The 24,227-nt window shown below is 40.3% G+C and overlaps 1 protein-coding gene across 2 annotated transcripts in view; it reads left to right on the forward strand.

Moving 5' to 3' along the window:
- EPB41L4B (erythrocyte membrane protein band 4.1 like 4B) overlaps positions 1 to 24,227 on the forward strand; it is a 236,630-nt gene that overhangs the window by 47,291 nt on the left and 165,112 nt on the right. For both annotated transcript variants that reach the window (XM_019509253.1, XM_019509255.1), the window contains exons 4-14: positions 897 to 941; positions 2,989 to 3,041; positions 6,006 to 6,126; positions 7,258 to 7,345; positions 7,562 to 7,650; positions 7,980 to 8,049; positions 8,241 to 8,410; positions 8,614 to 8,723; positions 10,803 to 10,833; positions 12,806 to 12,839; positions 14,687 to 14,754. In XM_019509253.1, the coding sequence (XP_019364798.1) occupies positions 897 to 941; positions 2,989 to 3,041; positions 6,006 to 6,126; positions 7,258 to 7,345; positions 7,562 to 7,650; positions 7,980 to 8,049; positions 8,241 to 8,410; positions 8,614 to 8,723; positions 10,803 to 10,833; positions 12,806 to 12,839; positions 14,687 to 14,754 (879 nt within the window). The remainder of the gene's footprint in view (positions 1 to 896; positions 942 to 2,988; positions 3,042 to 6,005; positions 6,127 to 7,257; positions 7,346 to 7,561; positions 7,651 to 7,979; positions 8,050 to 8,240; positions 8,411 to 8,613; positions 8,724 to 10,802; positions 10,834 to 12,805; positions 12,840 to 14,686; positions 14,755 to 24,227) is intronic.

Consider the following 24,227-nt stretch of genomic DNA (forward strand, 5'->3'; position numbering starts at 1 on the left):
TGTGGGAGTTGAAGTATATTCAATGTAGTGGCTCACTATGACCTGAAAAGACTCAGCACTGAGGGGGACTGAGTACACTGGGCACAGCGTTCTCTCTAAGCTTCATGGCATGCACAGCCACATAGGCATGCCTGGCAACGCGGCATGAGCGCGCCTGCATGGCTGCGCTCACTGTGCAGCTTGTACTAACCTATTTTTATGGTACGTTTAATCAGGTTCTTTGCCTCCTGTAGGATAAGATCAAGTGTAGTTGCTTCACTGGTCTGTTACCCAGCTGAAATCATCTTAGAATGGCATTGTGTAGTAGTAGGTGCAGATCTGTCCAACGCACTGCAGATAGAACACCTTACGAGAGTGTAATGTAGCTTCTCAGTGGGAGGATCTTGGCTACATGCCTATTTTATGGAAATGGGGGACCACTCCCTAGCTTGCTCCTGTGGCCATTGGCTAAGGGCAAGTAAGACTTAGGGGTATCTGAGCCCCAAGACCTCCGGGCTTGGGCCTGCACGTAGGATGCCTGCCAATGGATTTGGGAATATCCGAACCCCCAGGCTGAAAAGTCTCGGGTAGAGGATACTTGCTGGTTGTAGCACCATATATGGTGTTTGAATGATTGAGTTTTGCTCAAAAATTTCCATAAAAACCCCTTCATAGTTAGTTTCCATTACTGAGCACATGCTGCTTTTGACAGTAATGTAATGATAAACAATGTCTTTAATGAGGTTTTCTTGTATGCGAACGTAAGGCAAAGAGCCCTTTTCCCTTTGATTGGGGGAGGGGACCTCATCTTATATTTGAGTAAATGTGGGGTTTTTTTTGTTGTTGTTTTTTTTGGTGAGGACTGTCTGGAAACATGTCTATTCATACAGTTGATGTTTCATGTTTGTATTTGTTAGGTACCTGTTCGTATTACAGCTTCGGCAAGACATTCTTTCAGGGAAGTAAGTATGGGTTGGTTTTTTCATCTTGTTTAAATACATATTTGGCAATATTTTTTCCCCTTAGAATACAGAAATATATTCATATGTATACCATGGCTTAATTGATAAAATATAGTTATATTAATCATGTAAAAAATCCACACATTCAATAGTATACTATCCATACGATAACCTTAATAAGTCCATCATCCTTAATGACTATTCATATATTGAAAACTTAATTGTAACTGAGCATTATTTCATAACAAGCTGTTTTAAAGTATGCAAGATGAATATATTTACATAACTACGAATAAAATGATATTCATCTGAATCTTACTAAACATACATGTTCTATCATTTTACTTCAGTTTCAGATACAATATTAACATTTATTAAGAAATGATCCATCAAAATGAGATCCTTAAGAAAATGAAGAGCATTCAGAGTTCTTACTTTGAAATATATATAGCAAGCAGTCTGAAAAAAAGATACATATGCAGGTGAAACTGAATATTCCCAGTTTTATTTCTGAGAATAATGTTCCACAAAAGAAATCTAATACTTTATTTTATTTGGAGAAAAAAACATCCTATACAGAGTCACAGTGGGTGCATCTACACGTGCCATTAAGGTGCCATAATAAATTCCAGCCTAGTTTAGCTACTGGCTAAACTGCTACGGTCTGGTGGCATGTGCAGACCCTGTGCCTGGGACCGCTGTAGTTTGAGCCAGGGTGGAGGAGCCCCAGGCTGGCAAGAGGGAGTCAGCTGCAGGCTCCAGGAGGTAGAATCAGGCAGTGGACAGGACGGCTGGGGCACAAGAGTGCATTTAGGTGCAGTTATTTTCACTGCAATAAGGTAGTACTGTCCCAGACAAAAATCAGTTTGCTGCAGTCTAGTAGCGTCGCACATTTAGGCTGTGATGCTTTACACCACAGCAGATTAGTCTACTGCACAGTCAAGTGCATGTGTAGCTGCACCCAGTCTTCATAAAAATAAATCTTGTCATGGTGTTGTGTGACTGAAGAAAAATGTTTAATTAATAAATACCTAAATACAATAAATACTGTGTTTAGCTGCTTTTTGGTCTTGACCTGAAACAGGTTTATTATTGATTAAACAAGAGGACCAGGGGCACTCAATAGATAGAAATAATTAAATTATATAACTAGGTCTGTATGATTATAACAGGGTGCTCAACCTCTAACCTGCAGGCTAGATCTGGCCCATGGAGCCATGTCTCCCAACTCGCTTGCCTCGCCATGGGCCTGAACAAATTTGGTGGTAGGGAAACAGTGGCAGCTTTAACTGCTTCTCCCCTGCTGGCAAATTTCTGAACCTGTGGGGAGCCCTGCAAACCTGGAAGCATGTCCTCATGCACAACATTGGGTATGCATGGCAGCAGGGGGTGCCAAGGCCTGAGAACCTGGTGCATGAGGCCCAATCCAGGTGGCATTGGACCTGATCTGGACCGTGAACTGGCCCCATCCCGCTCATCTGGACCACAGAGCCAAAAGGTGGAGCACCTCTGATTTATAATGTAATGTGAGCCTATCAGGTTTTTTAGAATGGAAGATGCAAGGGCATGAAAACGACACTCAAATGTTTCAGCATTATTTGTATAGATTATTCTTAGGAAAAATATGTAGGTGTGGTATATAGCTTCACCCATGCTAATAAAAGGGCATCTATGATACATCACCTTAAAAGTTTTATAAAGCAAAATAGTCTTCCTTAGAAATGTTTCCTAAGATATATTGAGGGAATTATATTATTTTCCTATTCTTCTTTAACATTATCATTATTTATAGGGTAAGCTTAATTTATAGTGCAGTTTATCATGTATTCAGTATTAATGAAAAATTACCAAATAAAGAAATACTGGTTTAATTTTGTATAAATTATCAGTGATTTGAAGGATTTAAGTAAAATGCATTTGAGTCTTCAAGGTTCATATGTCCATTTCTTGTATCAGACAGCTTTTCTATTTTCATCTTAGAAAGGGCTCATAAAAAGCATAAATTAAGAAAAAATATATTGTTATAGCTAATGTCTTCTCTTTAAAGACTGAAATGTCCATACGAAACTGCTGTGGAACTAGCAGGTCTGTGTCTTCAAGGTATGTGATCAGTTGGATCTAATTTATATAAACTCCTTTAAAAAAAGATGGGCACCAATTCGTTGTACACATTTTGTGACTAATATATCCACATTGATAAGCTCAGTTTTAAAGGGCAACTCTTTTTATTGTGATGACTCATTATGACTAATAAACTTCCTCAGTTTTCAGATATTAGCATCACAACTGTAATGTAAACAGCCGAAGTTAAGTTCTGTTGCTTTGAAAGCATGTGCCATGACTCGAGCAATTCTTTGCCTTATATCAGACATGGTCCAAAGCCTATTGATGTCAAATGAAATTTGTCCATTGACTTCATTAGGCTTTGGAGCCATCTCACTCAGTGCTTTGGAGGAATTTATGGATGCACTTCACCAGTAGGTAAATGACTTGTTAAGTGCAGATGAGATTGATGGTGAAATTTTGAGTTCAGTTAAAACCACTCACAGGAAAATCTTAGGTGGACAATCCCATTTCATCTAAAAATATGAATGTTCAAGTTTTTCACAAAGCTGACCTATTGATACAGGAATTGATTTATTCCCATTTTTAATGACAGTTCTTGTTGCTTCATTAGCCTTCTAAAATGGACCTTCCAGACAAGAAGTTGGAGAGCCTCTTTAAATGGTTAGGTATTTGTTTTTACTTATGGAAAATCACAAGCACTAATGCTTTCATTCCAGTTTTGAAAAAGGAGAAAATTAATTGCTGACTATACCAAAGAAAAATGAATATAGCAGGCCATCAATGTACAGTATGCAAAGATTATAAAATGCTTCCTGTCAGCTATAGTAACCAATATTTTAGAGGTCACATATCCAAACATATAGTACCTATAAATTGTGATGGCGTTTTTTTGTTTGGTTGGTTGGTTTTTCCACTTTTGATTTCCATTTTTCCATTCATTAGAAATCCTAACAATAGTTTTCTCCAAAAGAACTTCATGCAGTTCAGGATAATTTGTAAAATAACTACATAACCAGAGATAGATGGTTCTCTCCAGACTTGCAAAATCAGCAATGAAATGATTTGCTTTGGAAAGATGATGCAAAGAAAATGCAGCTGATGAGGTTAAGTGAAAAAAATAACAGATTAATGTAACAGAACAATTTCTTTACCAACTAGCCATGAGAGTGTAGTAAAGGGTCTCTTGCTAATGAGAAAGTAATTAGCATAAGTATACAATCAGTATAAGTTAACAATCAGGTAAGTTATATTTAAGGTCACCCAGTTTTCACTTAACCAGAAATACTTTTTGAGCTGTTAATTGAAATCAGCAGGTTAGCTACTAACTCGTAAAAATAAGTAAATAAATCTTGTTGTTAGTGCTCTTTATCAAGTTCATAATATTAGGAGGCAAATTACTTGCCTTCTGTGCTAAAGCTACAACATTTGGATCCCAAATGTTGGATCCCACAGCTGCTCTCACCTGTATTTACAGGAGATAAATTCACCTAGTTCAGGATTGGGCAATTATTTGGGCTGGAGAGCCACTTCGATGAACAGTTGCAGGCCAGGTCAGCAAACACTCCCCCTTCCCCCCAGTAGCTCACCAAAGCTCCTTAAGTGGTCCAGGGTCTCATGGAGACTGGCTGGGACCCCTGCAAGCAGGGTATGCTCAACTAGGTGCATGGGATAGGTCCACGGGTGGGCAGGGAGTGACATCTGGGAGTGGGATGGGCATCTGGGTCTGGGATCATAAGGCGGTGACAGTGTGGGGTTGGGCCCGGAGCTGGAGCCTAGGGTCTAGTCGCGATCCATTCCCCACATGGCCCTGGTCACCACCCTGCAATCCTGGCCCTAGCCCTGGCTACTTGTCCGGCTCCCAGATGCTGTTCCTTTCTCACCTGTGGCCCCATCCCATGTGCCCAACTGAGCGCACCCTGCCCTCAGGGGTTGCAGCTGGTCTCAATGGAGACCCCACTTGCTCACTCCATCCAGTGCCTCTGGTGATGGGTGCAGGGCATACAGGCTGGGGTGCCCAGGCAGTGGAGCTGCATCCAGCAGGTTAGTGACAGTAGCGGCAACAGCTGGAAGGGGGTACCCCTGCTGGAGCAGCTAGGAAGCCCAGGGTTGGCAGGACCAGATATACACACCACGGCCCCAGACTGCCCCCCCACAGAGCACATCTAAAAGTGGATATATGCAGCTATCATAGCTGTGGGAAAAACTGGTATGATATATTTCTACTACTTAATACCACCAAAGAAGTGGACAGCTACATGCTGTCTGAGCTGGAGCTTCTGAGGTCCACCTTGCAGCTCTGCCTTCTCTCCATTTCTAGTGCTGTTGTGGACCCTGCAATCATAGTCTTTCTATAGCCCCTCTTACGTAATTCAGGCTCGCCTTACTTAAAATGAGTTGGTCAACTGTGGAAGGCCGTGTGTATTAGGATGTTTTCCCACAGGTTTTTTCAATGTTGAACGTAGATTCCTTGATTCCTCTCTTGTTATTGTGAAACTACATTAGTTTGTCATAGTGCCCTGTAAATGGATGCCAGTTTACCAGCAATCCGTTAGATCTGTCTCAAATGGAATTATTTCAAAGCCAAAGTGCAATAGAGTTGCCAGAGATTTCTGTAGGAAGTTTTTATATATTGAGAATACTCTTCTCCATCTTAGGTTTTAGATGTCTTTTAAATTGAGGTAAATGGTATAAATTTTAATATAAAAAAACTGTAGGAACCTGAAATGTTAGTAACAAATTATTTCCTTAAGAATATTTCAAATTGAAGTAGTAGTCACATTTTAATGAGTTTTTAAAATTCTACATATATCTGCTTCACTCAGATAGAGAGGATCATCTAGGTTGATTTACGTTTAGAGTTTGCTAAAGTTCAGGCATAATCCCAAAACCTTTTGAGTGCAATGCTAAGCAGGGATGCGGAGGTATCTTGGAGAAGATGACTATGTCTAACGTTTATGGTGACTCTCTGACACCTTTATGCTTGGCTTTCTGTCACAGCTGAGCTTGGAGAGTGTGAGCACCCAGAACACACACCAGAACTTGTGTCTGAATTCAGGTTTACACCAAATCAGACGGAAACAATGGAATTGGATATTTTCCAGAAATGGAAAGAGTGCAGGTATGTTGCCTATAAAATAGTGTCACCTAGCAACAGATTTAATAGATGCACAGAGGATTTTTTCCCTCTTAAGTCAGATACTGCTGCACAGACCCTTGCTTCTTGAGACAAGGAGCCTCAGTATACGTGTCCTTTGGTATGTTCTAAAGTAGGCAATTAGTTGGACCAGAGAGCCACTTAAGGAGTTTTGGTGAGCTGTTGTGAGCCGGGTCAACTTCTTGTCCCCCACCCCACCTGCAACAGCTTACCAAAACTCCCTGGGTGGCTCTGTCTTGCACTTACCCAGGCAGGGAGTGGCATCTGGGAGCAAAACAGGTGGGCCAGAGTGGGGCTGGGATCACTGGATGGTGACAGTGCAGGGTTGGGGGCTGGGGCACAGCCACAATATGCTCCTTGCATGCCTCTGCAATGGGCAGTTCCCAGGCAGTGGTGGAGACTGGCAACGGCAGCTGGAAGGAGCTGCCACTGCAGGGGCTGCCAGGAAACAAGTCCAGCCCTTGCCCCAGCCCCACTGCATGCCCCAAGGTGGCAGGACCGGCCGCATGTGCCATGGCCTGTGCTGTTCCTCACGTGTGGGTCAGGCAGAGCTAAGAGACCTGCTGTAGGCCAGACAAAATCCGTTGGCAGGCCAGATCTGGACTGTAGGCTATATTTTGTCCACCTCTGTTCCAGAGACACTATGCAACCCTTGAAAGAAATGGCCAGCACTAGCATAGGGCAGGGTTGTGTGGATAAGTTGGTAGCCAAAGTGGCAGCAAATCAGGCTCTTGCTGAGTGTACAATGGAAAAGCAAATGAGAATTCTCTGGCCTTTCAAATGCAAGGAAAGAAACCTGTTACCTTTTCATTGTTACTAAGCATGGCACCTGAAGAGATACAGATTTGTGCCCACACACTGATATCAAAGATCTGTAATCTTTTGAAGGATTGGCACTTGATGTGGGCTCCAAATTAGAATTCCATATCCAGCTCTACCGTGCTGAATTGTTGGAGGGGAGGAGGGTGAAACTGAGGTGTGAACCAGGAACTGCTTAGCTCAATCATATCTAGGTAGGGGAGTTTGGGAAATTGTATAGTATTTCAGCAAGCATTTTATTCCAAACTAAGACACATTTCCATTTCATTTTTATAGGGGAAAGAGTCCAGCACAGGCTGAATTATGTTACTTGAACAAAGCAAAATGGTTAGAAATGTATGGTGTAGATATGCATGTAGTTAAGGTAAGATCTTCCATCTCTTTAGCTTATTTTTTGCAGACAATGGTAAAGTTTATAAATTGATACTCATTCGTCTAGTAATGAGTCTTTATTCCTTAAAATTCAAGAAACATACTGATTTTGTAAGGTGTTTTCTAACCTATGATTTGGATTGCTGTCTATATTAAGATGTGTTCTAGTAATTGCATATTGATTATTCTATCATTTGCTTACTTGTAGGGAAGAGATGGTTGCGAATATGCTCTTGGACTGACGCCAACAGGCATATTGATCTTTGAAGGAGCAAACAAAATAGGTTTATTCTTTTGGTAATTTGATTTTGGTTTATATTCCTTTGTGTTAAATTATGAAATCTTTTTCCTCTTGAAATATAGAGTGTTGTGTTTTGATTTGAATGTATATGGTAATGGAGTTTCTGGTTCTGAATACTAACAATTTCTTCAAGTGACTTGACCAGGTCAAAAGCATGCATGTGTCAAGGAAATTTAAAGTATTTGCTGAAAGTATAAATATATTTACCAATATGTTATGAAATTAATATTCTGCTATTTTGTCTGTCATATGCTATTTTGTTGTTTCTATGAGTTAGGTCTGTTTAATCTTCTCAAATGTCTTAATTTGTTTCCTGTATAATTAGGCCTAAAATCACTAAAATGGACTTCAAAAAGAGCAAACTAACACTTGTGGTTGTAGAAGATGATGAGCAGGTAATTTTCTTTCCTTACTTTGGGCCTGATCTGATGAAGTCCTGAGTATAGTTAACTCCTGTTGATGTTTTTAACAGTTGAAGGGCTTAGCACTTAGTTGGATCGGGCCATTTTTCTTTTGTGGTAGACCCATAACTAATATCATGCATGCCTACTTCCAAAGGGGTTGTTTTTTTTGTATCTATATTTAGGGTCGAGAACAAGAGCACACGTTTGTTTTCCGGTTAGACAGTGCCAAAACTTGCAAACATCTGTGGAAGTGTGCAGTGGAACACCATGCATTCTTCAGACTACGAGCACCAGCAAACAGTAAATCTAATAGATCTGACTTTATACGGCTTGGATCACGCTTCAGATTCAGGTATTTAATGAAATAAAAACCCAGGGATCAATATACACATGACAAAAATTAAAGGAACATTGCATACCAAGTTAGGAATTGACTGATTTATTTGGGGGGGGTGTTCCTTCCCACTTTGTAAAGCCCATTTTGATTTCTCCAACCATGTTTAATAGTGATGAGTTCTGGTGAAATGAAGTTAAGTTATATGGCTTTTTCCCTAGTGGTCGAACAGAATATCAAGCAACACATGGGACCAGGTTACGGAGAACCAGTACATTTGAAAGAAGACCCAGCAAGCGGTACCCATCAAGAAGGCATTCAGCATTTAAAGGTGCACATTTTTTTCAGCTCCTTTGAATAGTACGTTAACAGAATGGTCATGTAATCAGTTTAATTAGAACAAGTGCATGTTTCAGGGTTTCTGTTCATATAAGTGACTGTTTGTGACCAAACAAAATTACAGCTCCTTATGACTAGCAGAATAGAATAAATCACCATTAGAAAAATAAAAAAAAGAGGAAAGACAATGCTAAGTGCTTTTATTTTTTTGTTTGTCTGTCTTCTACAGTTTTCCTTCAGTATTCTTGTCTCTTCCTTTCTCTGGTCTTTGCCTAAAGCTATAAGGTCCTGTAGCATCCTGAGAACTCAGCTGTGGTTGCAAATAATGTGCAACTGAATAAAGCACACTGGGGAAAAAAGAATTTACAGTAGTCTTTTTGGAAAAGAGAACAGGAGGTCTGGGATAAATTGGTGTGTAAGAACCTGGCTAAATTGCTTGGCCCTGCCAGACACTAACTGGTACGCAAAGCTATTTTGTTTCTGACAATAGTAGACTTCAGTAATTTTGGTATAGTAGCATTCACCTATGCCTTATCTAAATTGGCCCAGGTTGTAAAGTGAGGGGTTGTCCCCTCACTGGTACCTTGATTATGAACAAGCAAGGTTGATTTATGCTGACTAGTCTGAACCTCAGTGGCTTAAAAAAAAAGAAGAGCTCCCTCTCCATACAAAGTTATTTTAAATCATGGAGTTGAAACTTGTAAGCTTTCAGGCCCTATGATGGACTAATTCTCACACAAGATAGACAATAGTAAATGCCTCCTCTGTCCCATGTACCCAGCAGATGCACAGTGTGTCTGTTATTTCCTGCTAGGATGTGTAAGTCATGAGACTTGAGGCTCAAACTCTACCTTCAGGATAACTCCATGGAGGTCTGCTCAGGCTGAGATGGACACAGCAGAGATACCAAAACCAGTAGTCCTAATCTATGCACTGCTCCTGAAACATCAAGTCTATCATTTGATGTTTTGAGGTTCCCCTAACTCCAGTATTGGAATTGCATATTCTTATCTTCTCGTACAAAAAAACTGAGAACTATAAGGACATTTTTCGTGCTTTCCCTCCTATTACAAACCCAGCACCCATGTGGGACTAGAGTGACATCCTTCTGAAGGTCATGGAAGCTTCCTTTGAACCACTTGTAAAATTGCATGCGTATACCAGAAAACATCCCTGGTGGCAAGGGATAGCCAGTGAGCTCTACACAGTCATGGCCAGACCTTCTGATTGCATTTTTCTACAGGTATAAAATAGTGCTGGATCTGTGTACCAGTTTCATATCTAAGCTGGGCTTGGATTTTCACCTGAACCAATTAAGTTATCCTGATACCTATAGTTTCTCTAGAACTGCACTCCATTGCTAGGAAGAAGAAACTTTGTATCCTGGATGTACCCAAAGCTTGACTCCATTACCTTGATTGGAACAAGCTGTTAGGCAGTTTCTCTCCTACCTTAGCACCCATTTTTGACCTTTCCGAAGTCCAAGCCATTTCATTGCTGAGAGTTGCACAGTGAACCACAGTTTCTTTCTGCTATTGGCTCAGTTGACTAGCCTTTCCTTTTGACCATAATCACTCGTCCACTGGGATATAGGCCATATCTGCTCCCCGTTTCAAAATTTCTGCTCTCTGAAGGACTATCTATACTATTCCACTACAGTGCCTATCAACATTGTATTGAGATGCACACTCTTATCTTTAAAGCAGCAAGGTGAAGCAACACCTGACTTATAGGCAAGGCAAGCTCAAAATAGCAATATCCCCAATCGTACTTTGGCTTGATATGAGCTCCTCATACTTCCTGCTGTGGGATCCAAATTGAGTTTAAAATCATGTAAGAATGGAGGATAAGAGTCAAGACTGCTTCTCACTTGTATGACTATATGAGGTCATACCCAAGGCATAAAACCCTGCAGACCCCTGACATATACTGCTCTTCAAAAATACCAGTCATGCATCCATAAGGATCCACACAAGCCACAGCACCTCCAAAAACCCAGAAGTACTGTAGGAATGGATTTTTTTCTCTTTCAAAAGCTTAAAGGTTTACCTTTTTCTTTCCTTTTTTGAAGGAAGCAATCCAGGCAAAGTTGCACAACTGTGGTAAGTACGTTTTCACAGCTGTTGCTTGACAATGATTTTTAAGAACTTGTTTCTGCATTGAGGTTAGCTACAAAGAATTGTGCATATGTCAGGAGTCCTGCCAGTTTGTTCAGTGTTGACCAGTCCCCGCTAAGGGCTGTGTATGAAACATTCTGTGCGTTCTGGTTTCCTTCATACTGAGCTGCTTTTCCTTTTATTTGGAAGTAAGAACAAAGTTAAGCTTATTTCTTACCGAGCTTCTTGCCATTTTGTTGATTTTTCCAGCACTATCCATATCTGCTTCGTACATTATAATAAACAGTGTATTTTCTTTTTCCACCAATCATGTTCTTTGACTATTGTGGTATAAACACAGTTTTGCAGAACAAAGGATAGGTGTGTTTGAATTTGTGAAATAGGATTCATATCTTGTAATGCCTCTCAAAAATACAGCAGTGAACTACATAAAATTGAATTATGGGCGTTTTTTACCAAGTAAGTCTTTTCAGGTAAAATGAGTAAGCTGCTCATTTTCAGTACACAATTGATTGAAAGAAGGGTTATGCAGAACCACACTAATAATCTTGCTATTGCTTAGTCTGCACTGTGCAACTGAGCTTTTGTTCTTAATATATCACATTAGGAAAATTGTAGTGATGGCTCAGAAAGCACATATAGTTGGAATCTCTGTTTGCTGTTTCTTATAACTATTGATAATTTTTTCCTTTTGAGCTGCTTTTTCTTGTGCCTTTTTTGTTCTTCAATTAGAATCTTTTTAAACCTATCTCACTACTGTTAAAAAAAAAAAAAAAAAATCAAACTTGCTGAGAGCTTGTCTTCATAACTGCTTTTACAGACTTGATAAATGTGCTTACTTAGGGTAGTTAATGCATAATAAACAAGCGATTGCCACATGGTCTGGCTCAGCATGTGTCCACACCTAGTGCATGCTTAAACACAAAGTAACTAAGTGAGCCAGCTTTGAGGAGGGGCAGGAAGAGGAAGAGGGCAGTATCAGACATAAACCTTGTAGGCCAGCCTTGATTTGCAGAGTCAGTCCAGCAAGCCAGGGAACTTGGGGATGCAGGCAGAGGTGGATGGAGCCTACTGCAGAATCTGTGGTTCTGGGGCCCTGCTAAATGTGGCCATTAGCGGTAGGTGGGCAAGTGAGAGAAATACAACACTGCAGCTACCTGGTCCGCTGCCACTGTGCACCTCTGCTGCAAAAAGCAGCTGCCTGGCCTGCAGCCCCTTATCCCACAGCTGCTGCCACAGTGGCTGCTTCAGCTTCTGTCAGTCCGTCCCCTGGGTTGGATTTGTACCATGAGGAGCCTGTATGGTTTGCATCCAGCCCTGGGCTTCAGGTGAATTTGATACCAGCACTCTTTACGACATTTCATATCCAACTTACTGTGCATTTATACCCTGTATAGAGAGGTCATTAATCTAGAAAAGCAATGTAGCTTCTAGGAACCATTTTAGTAATCTGGAATGTTTGAAAATATTAACTGTCCTTTTAAGACTTTGACCCTGTATTATAATCCTTGCACAGCTTTCCATACGTAAACAGACCCGTTGAAGTCAACAGTGTTTGCTCAGGGTTATAATGTCGCATACGTATGTGGTTGTCTGTAGGATTTTGGGCGTATACAGCTTAGTGCTCCTCCCCATTTAGGGGCAGAAAAGGCTGAAATGAAATTGTTATTAGCAGAAGACCTAAAATGATGGTGGAAACACATCTCTGGTACCCCTTGACGCCTTAGGCCTCAATTCTGCATGTGGTTCCATAAAAGTAGATGCCTGTTGCCTTCCAAAAATAGACCTGGTGGGACTCTATTTATTGGCAGGTTTTTCCCATTAAGGGAGCCAGGGTCAGGGTCAAGGTCTTGCTCTTGATCATCCACATTGTATACCAAATCCTCTATTAATTTCCTTGTTGCTGTTCTTAGTCTCAGTGATGCAAAAGCTCTTTTTGTCCTTTTTCTTGTTTCAGTGCTAAAAATAATCCTGAAGTCCATAACTACCAGGTAAGAATAACAGCTGTTGTAGAAAATTATTGACTTGTAATATGTGTTGATTGTGAGAGGGAGTGGGAGGGTGGAGACAAATGGCTCTACGTCACTACTTTTGCGCATTCCTGACTCAGGTGTCCTCTGGGCTACAAGGACAGTTATCTTCATCATAAGGGGAGGATGAATCTGAGTTGAAGCAGTCCCTTGAGACTGCCTTGTGTTGCTCAGAATCTCTGCAGCATTGCGTGCTGTGGCTTTGCTCCCAACATGCCTTGCAGCAGGACTTGCTGGAGAGGGTCCACCATGTTCACCTATACTCCCTTGGTTGAATGTAGTGTGCTTACTCCCACTTAATTTCTGCCTATTAATCCAATGCGCAGGTACCAGATCAGAAGGAAAGCTATGACCCTTATTTTGTATACTCTGCTAACAGTCCTTATTTCTGAAGGAGTAAAATATATTTCTAATTCAAAGTCAATGCATGTCTGAGAAATGAGATACTTGTTTTCATGATAAAACTCCCCAGCAATTAATTTTTGCTGTCACGGTCTCATCTGTGCCACTGACTTTGAGGGTAAATGGAGACATTTGGGGAGGTTAGAGCGCATTAAGAATGGCCACCTAATCTAACTTATTTCGCCTACATGCAGACCTTACAGTTAGATCCCTAGTTAGGTTGATCTAAGTGAAAACTGTACAAAAGTTCCAGAAAGGTTAGATTGGCCAACAAAGGGCTGACCCTATCTAATTTCTACCTCAGAGGTGCCCTAAGGTTAGGTTGAGTGTACAGGTAGACTGATCTAACTGAACTTCTGTACAGGTTCCAAGCAGAGTCCCAGGGCTGGAAAAGCCCAGCCATTGACCCTGGTCCCAGGGCTGCACTTTTCCAACCCCATCCTCCCCACTCCGCCCCCGAACCAGGCTATTTTGAGCACCCCCCTGCCCCTCCTCCCACCCCCAGACAGACATATATATATATATATCTCGAAATACCTCTAGTTGTCAATTGCTCTGAAAATTGCATTTACCACCAACAACTGGTAAAGTGTATAAAATAGCTGTGATTTACTGCAGAAAAATACACATCAGACAAAACAAACTATTACATTTGGAAGACAGCATGCAAAAGAAAGTAGCAGAAAAAAAAACTCATCCTGTTTCTCTAGCTAGAAACAATTCTTCAGTTAGCACCTGTACCCAGCAGTACCCTTCAAAATGTTTTCCTCAGGCAACAGTTCTGCGATCTTATCAGATTATCCCATCTTTTCCTAACTGGAGAACCAGGAAATTTCCCCATAAACATAGGGATTCCCTGAACAATGTATTGAAAATTATGAAAATAGAGAAATACATTCATACCAATGAAACCCACAGTTCATATAAACATAAAAATGATAAAACTGAACATAGCTAGTGTTAAGCTATATAGAGAGAATAAACATCATAATAATAATTCTGATTTGGGGAAATATCTATGTATGACACACAATATACCTCCAAATAAACCCTGCATTTTTGAGTTTATCTGTGACACAGTCCTTTTTTACCCAGCTGTAATCACAAATGTGCCAGTAGCTGGGACAGTCCTGGGTTTGACAGTCATTTCACCTAAGACGCTTCATGCTTGCCAATGTTTGAACAAGGGACATGATGTAAAACCTTTATAAGTATCCCCTTTCAGATCCCAGATCCTCTGTCATAGACTGAAGATAGCAGTCTATGACAGACTCCATTGTAGAGGGCTGTTATATGTAGAGGTATACTTTTCCAATTTTTTTCCTCTTCCACAGAAAATTCATCAAGTACAGTAAGATTTTAATCATGACACAATAGCATAATGAAGGTTAATATTTTACTTTCAGGCACAGTATCATCCTAATATACATCCTGCCCAACCACACTGGCATCCACATACGCCTGTGAATATAAGGTAAGTTGTATGTTTTGCTTTCTTCGTATTTTTCTTGATTTGATTAGAGCAGGGGTTAGCAACCTACAGCCCACAGGTTAGATCCAGTCCATATAACCTTTGGATCCAGCCCACGGATTTGGGGCTTCAGCGGCAGTCAGCAGCAAGGGGCACCTTCTTCAGGTGCTTTCCCTGTGTTGTTAGAGGGACAAGTGATGGCTGCAGCAGCAGGGTCCTAAGCACCCGCTGCTGAGTCCCAGGTTGGGTCATTACACCCTGTAGCTGCAAAGATTGCCTATCTCTATATTAGAGCTATGATAGAGTGTCAGGCAGTGTAGAAAAAAACATGAATGGTAGGTACACTATTAAAATGCATTAATTTAGTTTCTGTTTTGTGCATTTTAAGTCTGCTAAAGTTATTGCAAGGAAGTCGATAGCTTGCTTGGGTTTATTTTTAAGGTATAGTTTAACATGTAATTCTAGGATTTTGTTTTCCTTTTAACAGTGAATTTCCATAGGTGGTACATTTGACTGAGAAATGTTTACTAGCTTCAGTAAAATTAATTTTACCTCAGTTAGCATTTAATCTCACCAGCTAGTGAAGCATGGCTTTTTAGGATAGGGTTAAATTAAGAGATGTGCAGTAACTTTTTCTTCTCCTGCAAAAACTCAAATGGAAAATTCCAGTGCTCTCCTATTGACCATTGGTATATTTGGTAATAATACCTTAAAAATACCAAATATATTAATAATACCTCCTAAAGCATAGTTCTTTATAGCAATGTGAGTATATAATTTGCATCATACAGATGCATTTTAATGGTATTGGGTAGTAATTGAATGAAAGTAAGACTGTATCAAATTCAATCTGAATTGAAATTAATGATATTTTGTGCGAGTGCATTAACACGCGCACACATGCAATACTAAAATTAGAGCTTTTTTCCAGGTAAACGCAACTAATTTTCACTGGACTTTAGGGAGTGTGTAGGATTTTCAGACAAACAGTGTACTGACTTGACTGAAAAATATGGCTCTTTTGACATTTTCTCCTTGATTTAAGCATACTGGGATGAAACAAGTCACTCCTGCAGAGGGTTGGTGATAGTGTGATTTAGTTGTGCAGGTGAGAGTGGCCTGGGAGAAAGAACAGTCTGGTCTGAGTGCAGATTTGAAGCAGCAGAAAAATAGGCATGAAGTTTGGGATCTCAAGAGATGCCCAGATTTATGCATTTTTAGCTCAAAATACTTAGCCAGTAGAATTAAAATATGTAGGGAGAAAGAGTTGAAGCAGACTGTTACGTAAGTTAAACTTGAGTGTTAAAAAAAAACCTATGTCATGACTCGTGTCTGTCTAGAGTAATGCTTTTTAAAACCATTTTTTAATTTTCTCTTTATTAGTTCTATTTTATTTTTACTTTTAAAGCCATGGCATTTTCCCTTAGGCTAGCTACTGTTACTAAAAGCAGAGCCACGTGTTGGGATGCCCATAGACAACATTCTTTTTCAGCAAGGACTAAGGTTGTTAAAAGTAACTACAGTGAAATACAAACAATGGTGCTTTGACAACTAGACCTAGAAACCCAGAAACATTCATAAGGTCCCAATCTCACATACTGTCTCTCAGCTCAGCAATTCTGGAAGGTGCTAAGCAATACAGCCCTATCTTTAACTTGAAGTGTGTAAGAAACCTTGGCGTTAACTTGGCTGTTCATGGCAGAAGATAAAGCATATGTTAAAAGCTTTGGTGAATTTGAGTAAGAGTGCTCAGATGCTAGCAGTATCAAGCCTCAAGTACATGCAACACCCTGAACTGGGCTTGGTATGTAGCCTATATAAAAGAAAGCAAAATATGGGATACTCTACTCTTTTAACAAAACTGAAGGAAGGGGAAAATGGTGCAGGAACACTTCTCCCTCTTTATTACTGCAGTTTTCAAATGTAATTTGGTCTGCAATTTCTCACTTAAATTATTGTAGGAATGAATTTTGTCACAAAGTGTAACCAAGTTTAGTTGTCATATGCAACTTCAAGATTCATTACTGAGGTTACCCTTAAACACAAAGCAAAATCTACTGCTTTTATTTTTATTTTTTTTAATTTCAATCCTACTTGGCTTTTATACTTTTAAATTAACAGTTATCAGTTGTAGCATGCAATGAATGTTTCTAAAAATAAGTTCAACTTTTTAAATACCTTAAGCAAAAAATCTTTAAAATTTCATAGTTTACTTTTTATCATGTTGCTTAAAAACCACTCTTTGAAGTATTTTGCTAGTGATTTGGCATTTTGTATCATCAGGAAACTTGATGGAGTGCATGGTGGTAGTAGTTGCAAGCACAAGTATGCAAGAAAATTTAGGAAAAGGATTTTTTGTTTACTAGTTTTACAATTTTAGTGTGAATTTGTAGGCAAATTTTTATTTTAAATGTAATCATTGGAAGAAGTTTTGTTTTAGCAAGGTGGATGTGTTTTATATCTTACCTATTAAGTGCAACTAATTCTATCTATGTTGAGCGAATGGCTGTGTATATGGAAGGATAATTGATTATTATCTATCCTAATTTTTAAGCCTTTGATAAATATTTTCATGAGTCAATTATTTTATGATTCTGTATTTCTTTTTATCTGATGGAACGTATTCAGCCTTGCTGTAGCTAAACTCCCGCTCCCTGTGGATTCAGTAGCATTCATGGATGAGTCTTTGATTTTAATATTTGATAAAAAGATACTCTAAAACTGCTGTGCACACATGATCTGATCCAAAGCCCACTGATATCAATGAAAAGACTCACATTTGCATTGATGGGCTCTGCCTCAAGTCCATGGTTCTCTCATCGCTTCCTTCCAGTACCATTCACTCTTCATCAGTCTGTATGCACATTTAGACCCTATCTATAAACTCATGTTACTGTATTTCACTCATTATTGTAAGTTAACTTCCACCTCTCACTAACCAATAACTGTGCAAATGGTACAGGCCCCCCTATCATGATGACAGGCCATATTGGAAACCACCCACAAGTGGAGATGACATCAATTTACAATATATCCAGGAACAGAACCAGAAGAATTTAGGAGGAAACCAAAGTATGGTGTACCAAGATAAGCTCATGACAACCCTTTGAGAAACTGAATCATCATAATTTCACCTACCATCATAGATCATCACTACATCCCATAAGCATTGTCTGTCTACATTATGTGAAAAGTATATGGTGTAAAAAGTGTGCGTCTTAATCTGTAGAGTCATCTTGTTTAGTGTTTCTAGACAATCCTGAAAAGATATCATACAGTATTTTCTTTAAAATTTAAAAAAAAACACAAGTATGAAAACAAGTCAGAGGTTAGTTTGACCTAAGTTCTGAAACGTTTAAATGATGATAAAATGTATCAAACATTTCCAAGTTTTACATTACCCTTTAAATTTAATTATTAAGAAATAACAGGTATAGTGCTATAAACCACCATACCACACTAATTATTTTTATTATATTGTTATTTATGAGCCAGATTAAAAGGATAAGGATTTGAGAAGCTTAGTTTCTTAAGTGATGCATAAACAGGAGGTTTATATTTGCAAATAAAATCAAAAGTCATGTTAGCAGTTAAAATGACTTGTGTGGCCAGTGACAAAGGGAGCCTGCTGACTTAATCAAAGATGTACTTTTTTCCAAAATAAAATTATAGGTGCTTGTTTAACTATAAAAACAAGCATTGGGGAAAACACTATACTTTTAAGCTTTGTAGAATACATTTATTTCTACTCTTGATTTATTGATTTGTCAATTAGAAGTTGCATACTATACCTAAATCTAGTATTTGCTGCTATAAATACGGAAATGTAAAAAAAAACCAAAAAAACAAAAAAAAGGCCTTAATAATGGGTGCTGTTGTCTTCATCTGATTTTCAAAATGTAATTAATGCAAACCATAAAGATACATACAGCTATCTTGTGAATTTTTTTCTCTGAGAGAGTGATTCAAGAGCTACCTTATAGTCAATCAGTTACATGGTGGGAGGCTGCTAAATCTAAATAGTAATAAAAAAAGTTAGACTTCTGCGAAGTTGAATGTATATTTTGAAAACTTTAGGCCCTCATATAGATGTAACTGGTGTTTTGATTGCTTTTGTTTTGTAATCTAAGAATCATGGTGCCATCTTCATTTACTTTTTCATTTTAATTTGACCTTACAACTGTGGTCCTTTGGAGTTTGGGCTGAAGTAAATCTTTATTTGGAATATTTTAAACTGTAATAGTTTTTAACTTTGATTTTAAGAATGTATAAACAGGGCTAACCCTGAGTATTTTTTCAGAGCAAATTTGATAGTACATAACTTTTTGTAAAGTATATTTGTTTACAAATGCTATCGTTAACATTTGTTTTTGATCTTCCTTGTATGTGCTAAGTACAAATAAAAAAAATTCTCCATTTTCTTGTTTTGTTTTTGACACGTTATTTGTGTTTCAGTTTTGTGTGTGTGTGGAAATTAAGGGCATGATAGACTGCTGTGTTACTCCAGTTTTACCTCGAGTCACACAATTGTTACTATGTTGTAATACTGGAATAATGCTGCTTTGAATCAGGTTTTGCAGTGGAATCCAGTAAAAAAATACTCCAAAAGCACAAGGCACTGTAAAGTGAAAATGTTGTTGGATTACTCAGTCTAAACTGTATTCATTACTTCAAGTTTTCTGCACTTAGAAGAACTCAGTTGGGTTTTGGTTTTTGTTTTATAGGACTTCAAGTGGGTTTTTTTTTGGGGGGGGGGGTTTATAAATACCATCTGGGATCAAGCATTGGTTCTGCATGCAGAACGTTCTTTCTTTTTTTGTTGTTATTGTTGCATAGGAGGCTGAAGAAGCTCTGAGTGAGTGATCTTTGATTAGAAGGCTAACATGAGGCCCCTCACAGCACAGAAGTGCCACTTCAGCTCTTGTGCAAACTTGAATGGTACCATGGTCTTGTGAAGGATCTGTACAGGAGGGTGGATTGCACCCTTTATGACTCACTAGCAGTTTTCCTCCAGCTGCTGAAGGGGCAAGCACTTACCTTATTCTTTTTCTTTAGAAGAAATATAGGTCCTCTATTTCTCCTCTTGTTAATGTACATTTTAAAAACTTAGAATATATTCAGGGAGTTTCTATAAAATTATCACCCTTTTTCTGTTTAGAAAATAGAGCTAGGGAATACATCATTAATAGCCCTTGGCTGTTAGAAATACAACTCACTGCTTGTACACCTGCTCAACGTGGAAAACCTGAATGTAAAATTCTGTGTGTTTTGTTCCTTTTTAAATTATTTGTTATTGTTGTGTAGTTAGTTTACCTGCTAAAGCAGGTAAAAACAAGCTACTTGGAAGCTTCTGCCTGTTATGGACTAGCCAATTGCCATCATGAATGTCGGAGTGTTTCAGGGAGTGTTTACATGCGCCAGCCCCACTCGCCCTTCAGGGCCAGCCATGTAAACCAGGGGCAGGCAATTATTTTGGGCGGAGGGCTGTTTACCGAGTTTTGGCAAGCTGTCGAGGACCGCAAGGGTAGCTCCATCCCTTGGCAGGTGCCCCACCCCCAGGTTGCCATCTTGTGACATGAAGTCCAGCCCCCTAACCCCTGACCTTTGCCACCAAAAGTCCCTGCCCTTGCCCCCGGAACTAGTCTTTTCAGCAAGGGGTTTTACCATTTTGGAACCAGAAAAATACCAAATTATATTCTAAAAAGGAAACATCTACAGCGTTCATTAATTTTATTTCAAAAAATATTTTTGTCCAGATTTACACGTGTTTGTGTAGTGTACACAGAGGTGATTGCACAACAGCTTAAAATGAAGTCTTACTCTTGTATATTGTGTGGGTGGGTATCAATTTGTGGGGGGCTGTGGGTGTGTGGGATAAGGAAGCATGTGGGTGTGTGTAGATATGTGGGGTGTGGGGAAGGGTGGCTGGGCAGTGTGAGGGGATTTGGGTGCAGGGGTCTGTGTGTATGGCAGTGTAAGGCAGGTGAGGGTACATGTGTATGGTGGGGTATGCATGTGGGACTTGCCCTATGAACACACATCCCCACAGACTCTGCCCCTGCCTACACACACACACACTCCCCGACCTGCACACACACACGCACACTCTGCCCCTACCTGCACACACAGCCACACACCCACACTCACCCCTGCCTGCGCACGCGCATACTCCCACACTGCCCCTGCCCACATGCACCCACACTGCCCCTACACACATGTACCAGCAGGGCTCCACGCTCCCTAGTCTGGCGATGCAGCCTGGAGCCACATGGTGCCAGAGCAGGGCTGGGGCAGGAAGCAGGGAATGGCTGGGCTGCTGAGTCTGCTGAGGACTCCCCTGGGTCCTACTGCCCTTGGGTACTGTCAGCTTTGAAAGGCTGCCAGGGGCAAGTAAATATTAAACTCTAACGGCTCTCCACCTCCATTTCCTTGCCTGAGGAAGCGGAGCCCACCCAGCCAAGCACTTGATCAAAAGTGTTACAGGCAGACCAAGCCCTTTATTGTATTAGAATACTGGATCTCCAGCCCATGCCATTGCAAGATAGTAACACACACAGGTGTCTTGTCTGTTTTGTTTTGCATTTCTATAAAATTCTTTTAAGTATGTAAGTGATGATGTTGTGTGCTATGTTTTATGCCAGTGGTTTCCTATGAGGTTGTCGCACTTTGTTTATTCGAAGTAGTTCCCAATTCAGTTCCAAATAACAGGTAGACAATTACTTTACATTGGGGTGTCAAACTCATCTCATGCCCTGGGCCCAAATACATACTGCAGGGCTCCTTTGGGCCAGCAGCCAGGTACAGCAACCAGAGCTGTACCAATCTTTGCTTGCCCTCCTGCTGTAGATTGCCATGTCTGTCTGGGACCAAGGTTCCTAGATTGTGGCAGGCTAGTCTCCCTGGCCTTGACCACACTTCCAGTTGTCTGTCTGTATTCCAGTGGACTGACACCGGCTCCACAATATGAATCCCCATATGTCATACGTTTGACACCCCTGCTTTAATTAACATTTATAAACCTACCAATTAGCTTAGGTAAGTAAATATTTGTTTGTATGTTTGTTTTGCACTGAATGCAAATGTAGCAAGTTTTGAGGAGTGCCCACTCTCCTTTGTCTCATTTGTGCCCATTTTTCACCCTGCTTTTGTGCCTGTTTTAAACACCTACAGTGTGGTTTGTATAAGTTGTATGTGCATTTGTAGAAAACATCTTTGAAATCTTATTCTCTCTTAATCTCAGAAGTTATCATAAAACTATGCAGTTGCTGCAAATTAGAGTGAAATACCATATTAGGTGTTGCAAATTACATTGATCTTGTGCTCCAAGTTTGCAGTGATCCAGATGTCCAGTGCTGGAACAGAACTTCGTGCATGCAGAAGGGTTCATAAGCATCTTCCCATCATTTATCTGCATAACTTTTTCCCAAATCTAAGGATGTGGCCAGTTCAGCGCAGAAGACAGAGCACTTACTCTGCTTCATTTCAGATTAATGAGATTTAAGCATTACTGGCCTGAAAAAAAGCACTATAGAGCACAGTTAGTAATCTTTCTGACTGGGCCAAAACTACCTACCTTGGATCATGAGTAGGTGGGTGCTAGGACCCAGCTGCAGCTGGCATTTATCCCTACAGTGGCACAGGGAGGGTTTCCACAGCCAAACACCCCTGCTGCTGAAGTTCCATGTCCATGGGCTAAATCCAGTGATTCTGTGGGCTGGATCTGGCCTGCAGACCATATACTGCCAACCCTGGCTATAGAACTATAAGCCTCTGTCTACCCTGATCTCATCATGAATTCACTGATATCAGACACATGGTCCATTTATAGCATCTGACAAAGTAAGTTGTAGGTTGTTGCCTATGAAAGCTCATGCCTTTCTGAACCACTTAGTCTCTAAGAGTGCCCATACGCATGCAGAGAGGCTGCTTTGGCATACTGTAATTACAGCATATTGGAGCAGACTCAAGTTAATCGAGTCCACTGCAGTGTGGTAATTACTGTACTCTAGGAGACTCCAGCATTAAGTGTATCAGCATCCCCACGCTGAAGGATGGCAGCACGGCTGCTTTAAATAAAGCTTATTGAACGGGCTTTAGGTAAAGCACCCCCGCCACCATTTTTTGTTGTGGGGACACTGACACACATGATGCTCTGGGCACTTCAATTAAAGTGCCTCCCCCCTACTCCTGGAGCATGTGTATAAGTGCCTTAAGGTGCCACCTTGCCCTGCCTTCTGCCTGACTTCAGACTAACATGGCTAACTGCCTTCCTCTAGTCATGGGCTTGAGTCATAAAGCTAGCTATTCCAAGTCTGTAACACAGGTCAAGTTCATGGCATCTTGTAGCACTAGCACATGGCCCTGACACTGGAGACTACAGGCTGAGAATATGAGCTCTAACATTAGGATAAATGGCATCTCCTAGGCTTAATGGGCATTTGTACACATGCTTGCGCCACAGTGCCAGGTGCTTTTAAAAGCGCCCAGCACTGCAGTGTGTGTATTTGTATGAATGATGAAATGTGTCAGCACTGAGAAAATGGTAGCAGCGCACTTTTGAACTAAAACACATTAAAGGTGTTTTAGTTCAAAAGCATACCGCCACCATTCTCTCAGTGCTGCTGTGAATTTTGCTGTACATACAAATGCATGCGATGCAGCACTGGCCACATCTGCTCACGTAGGGAGCAAACTTGATTAATTGATTAATCAAGTCTGCTTTGACATGCTACATCTCTAGCGCATCAGAGCAGACAAATATATGTTTATAAATGCAGAATCATTTTGAGCATGAGCTCTTTCAGTTTGTGTTGTTTTCTCAAGCTCTTGATGGCAAACTGCTTTGTCAGCAGAAACACAAACTGCGTACTGAAGATACTTCACGTGCTATAATGGCACAGCTATCAATCTGTGGCTTGCGCTCTGACAGAGAGGAGTGAGTTCTGCCAAACGTTGGTCAAAGTGCACCCTTATGATGTCTGGTTAGTGATCTCAAAGACTGTAGAATCAAGTGAAACATCTAGTATGACATGGAAGTTGTGCACTCCCTTGTGTCTCAATCATAAATCAATCTGTGACAGACCCCTCTCTCAGCCTGGAAGAAAATTAGAGTCAAGAGTTTGCAAATAATCTGGTGAATGGAATTTATGCTGATGGCCAGAATCCCGATCAAAGGAGCTGATGCATTCGATTCTCTTTTTTTGTTTCAGCACAATTACTCCAATGTGGATTAGATGCACATAATAGTGATAGAGATATTTCCTGTAGTTGGAAGACGCAGGAAGCCATAACTGAACAGTGTGTGTAGGGTTTTTTTTGTTTTTTAAGTAAATGGTTCTCCGTGTACTCCATTTGCTGGGTCCAGAAGAAGTCTGAGGTCTGTGCTAACTGTCTGGAATGAGCAGCACTGCAACACAGGCACGGTAAGGTAGGGATTCAGAGCCCGTTTCAGACTCTAGTTAACTTTTGTTGTGCCT

The sequence above is a fragment of the Gavialis gangeticus genome, unplaced genomic scaffold (assembly GCF_001723915.1).
Source record: "Gavialis gangeticus isolate Ggan-Ray unplaced genomic scaffold, GavGan_comp1, whole genome shotgun sequence".
Taxonomy (NCBI): Eukaryota; Metazoa; Chordata; order Crocodylia; family Gavialidae; genus Gavialis; species Gavialis gangeticus.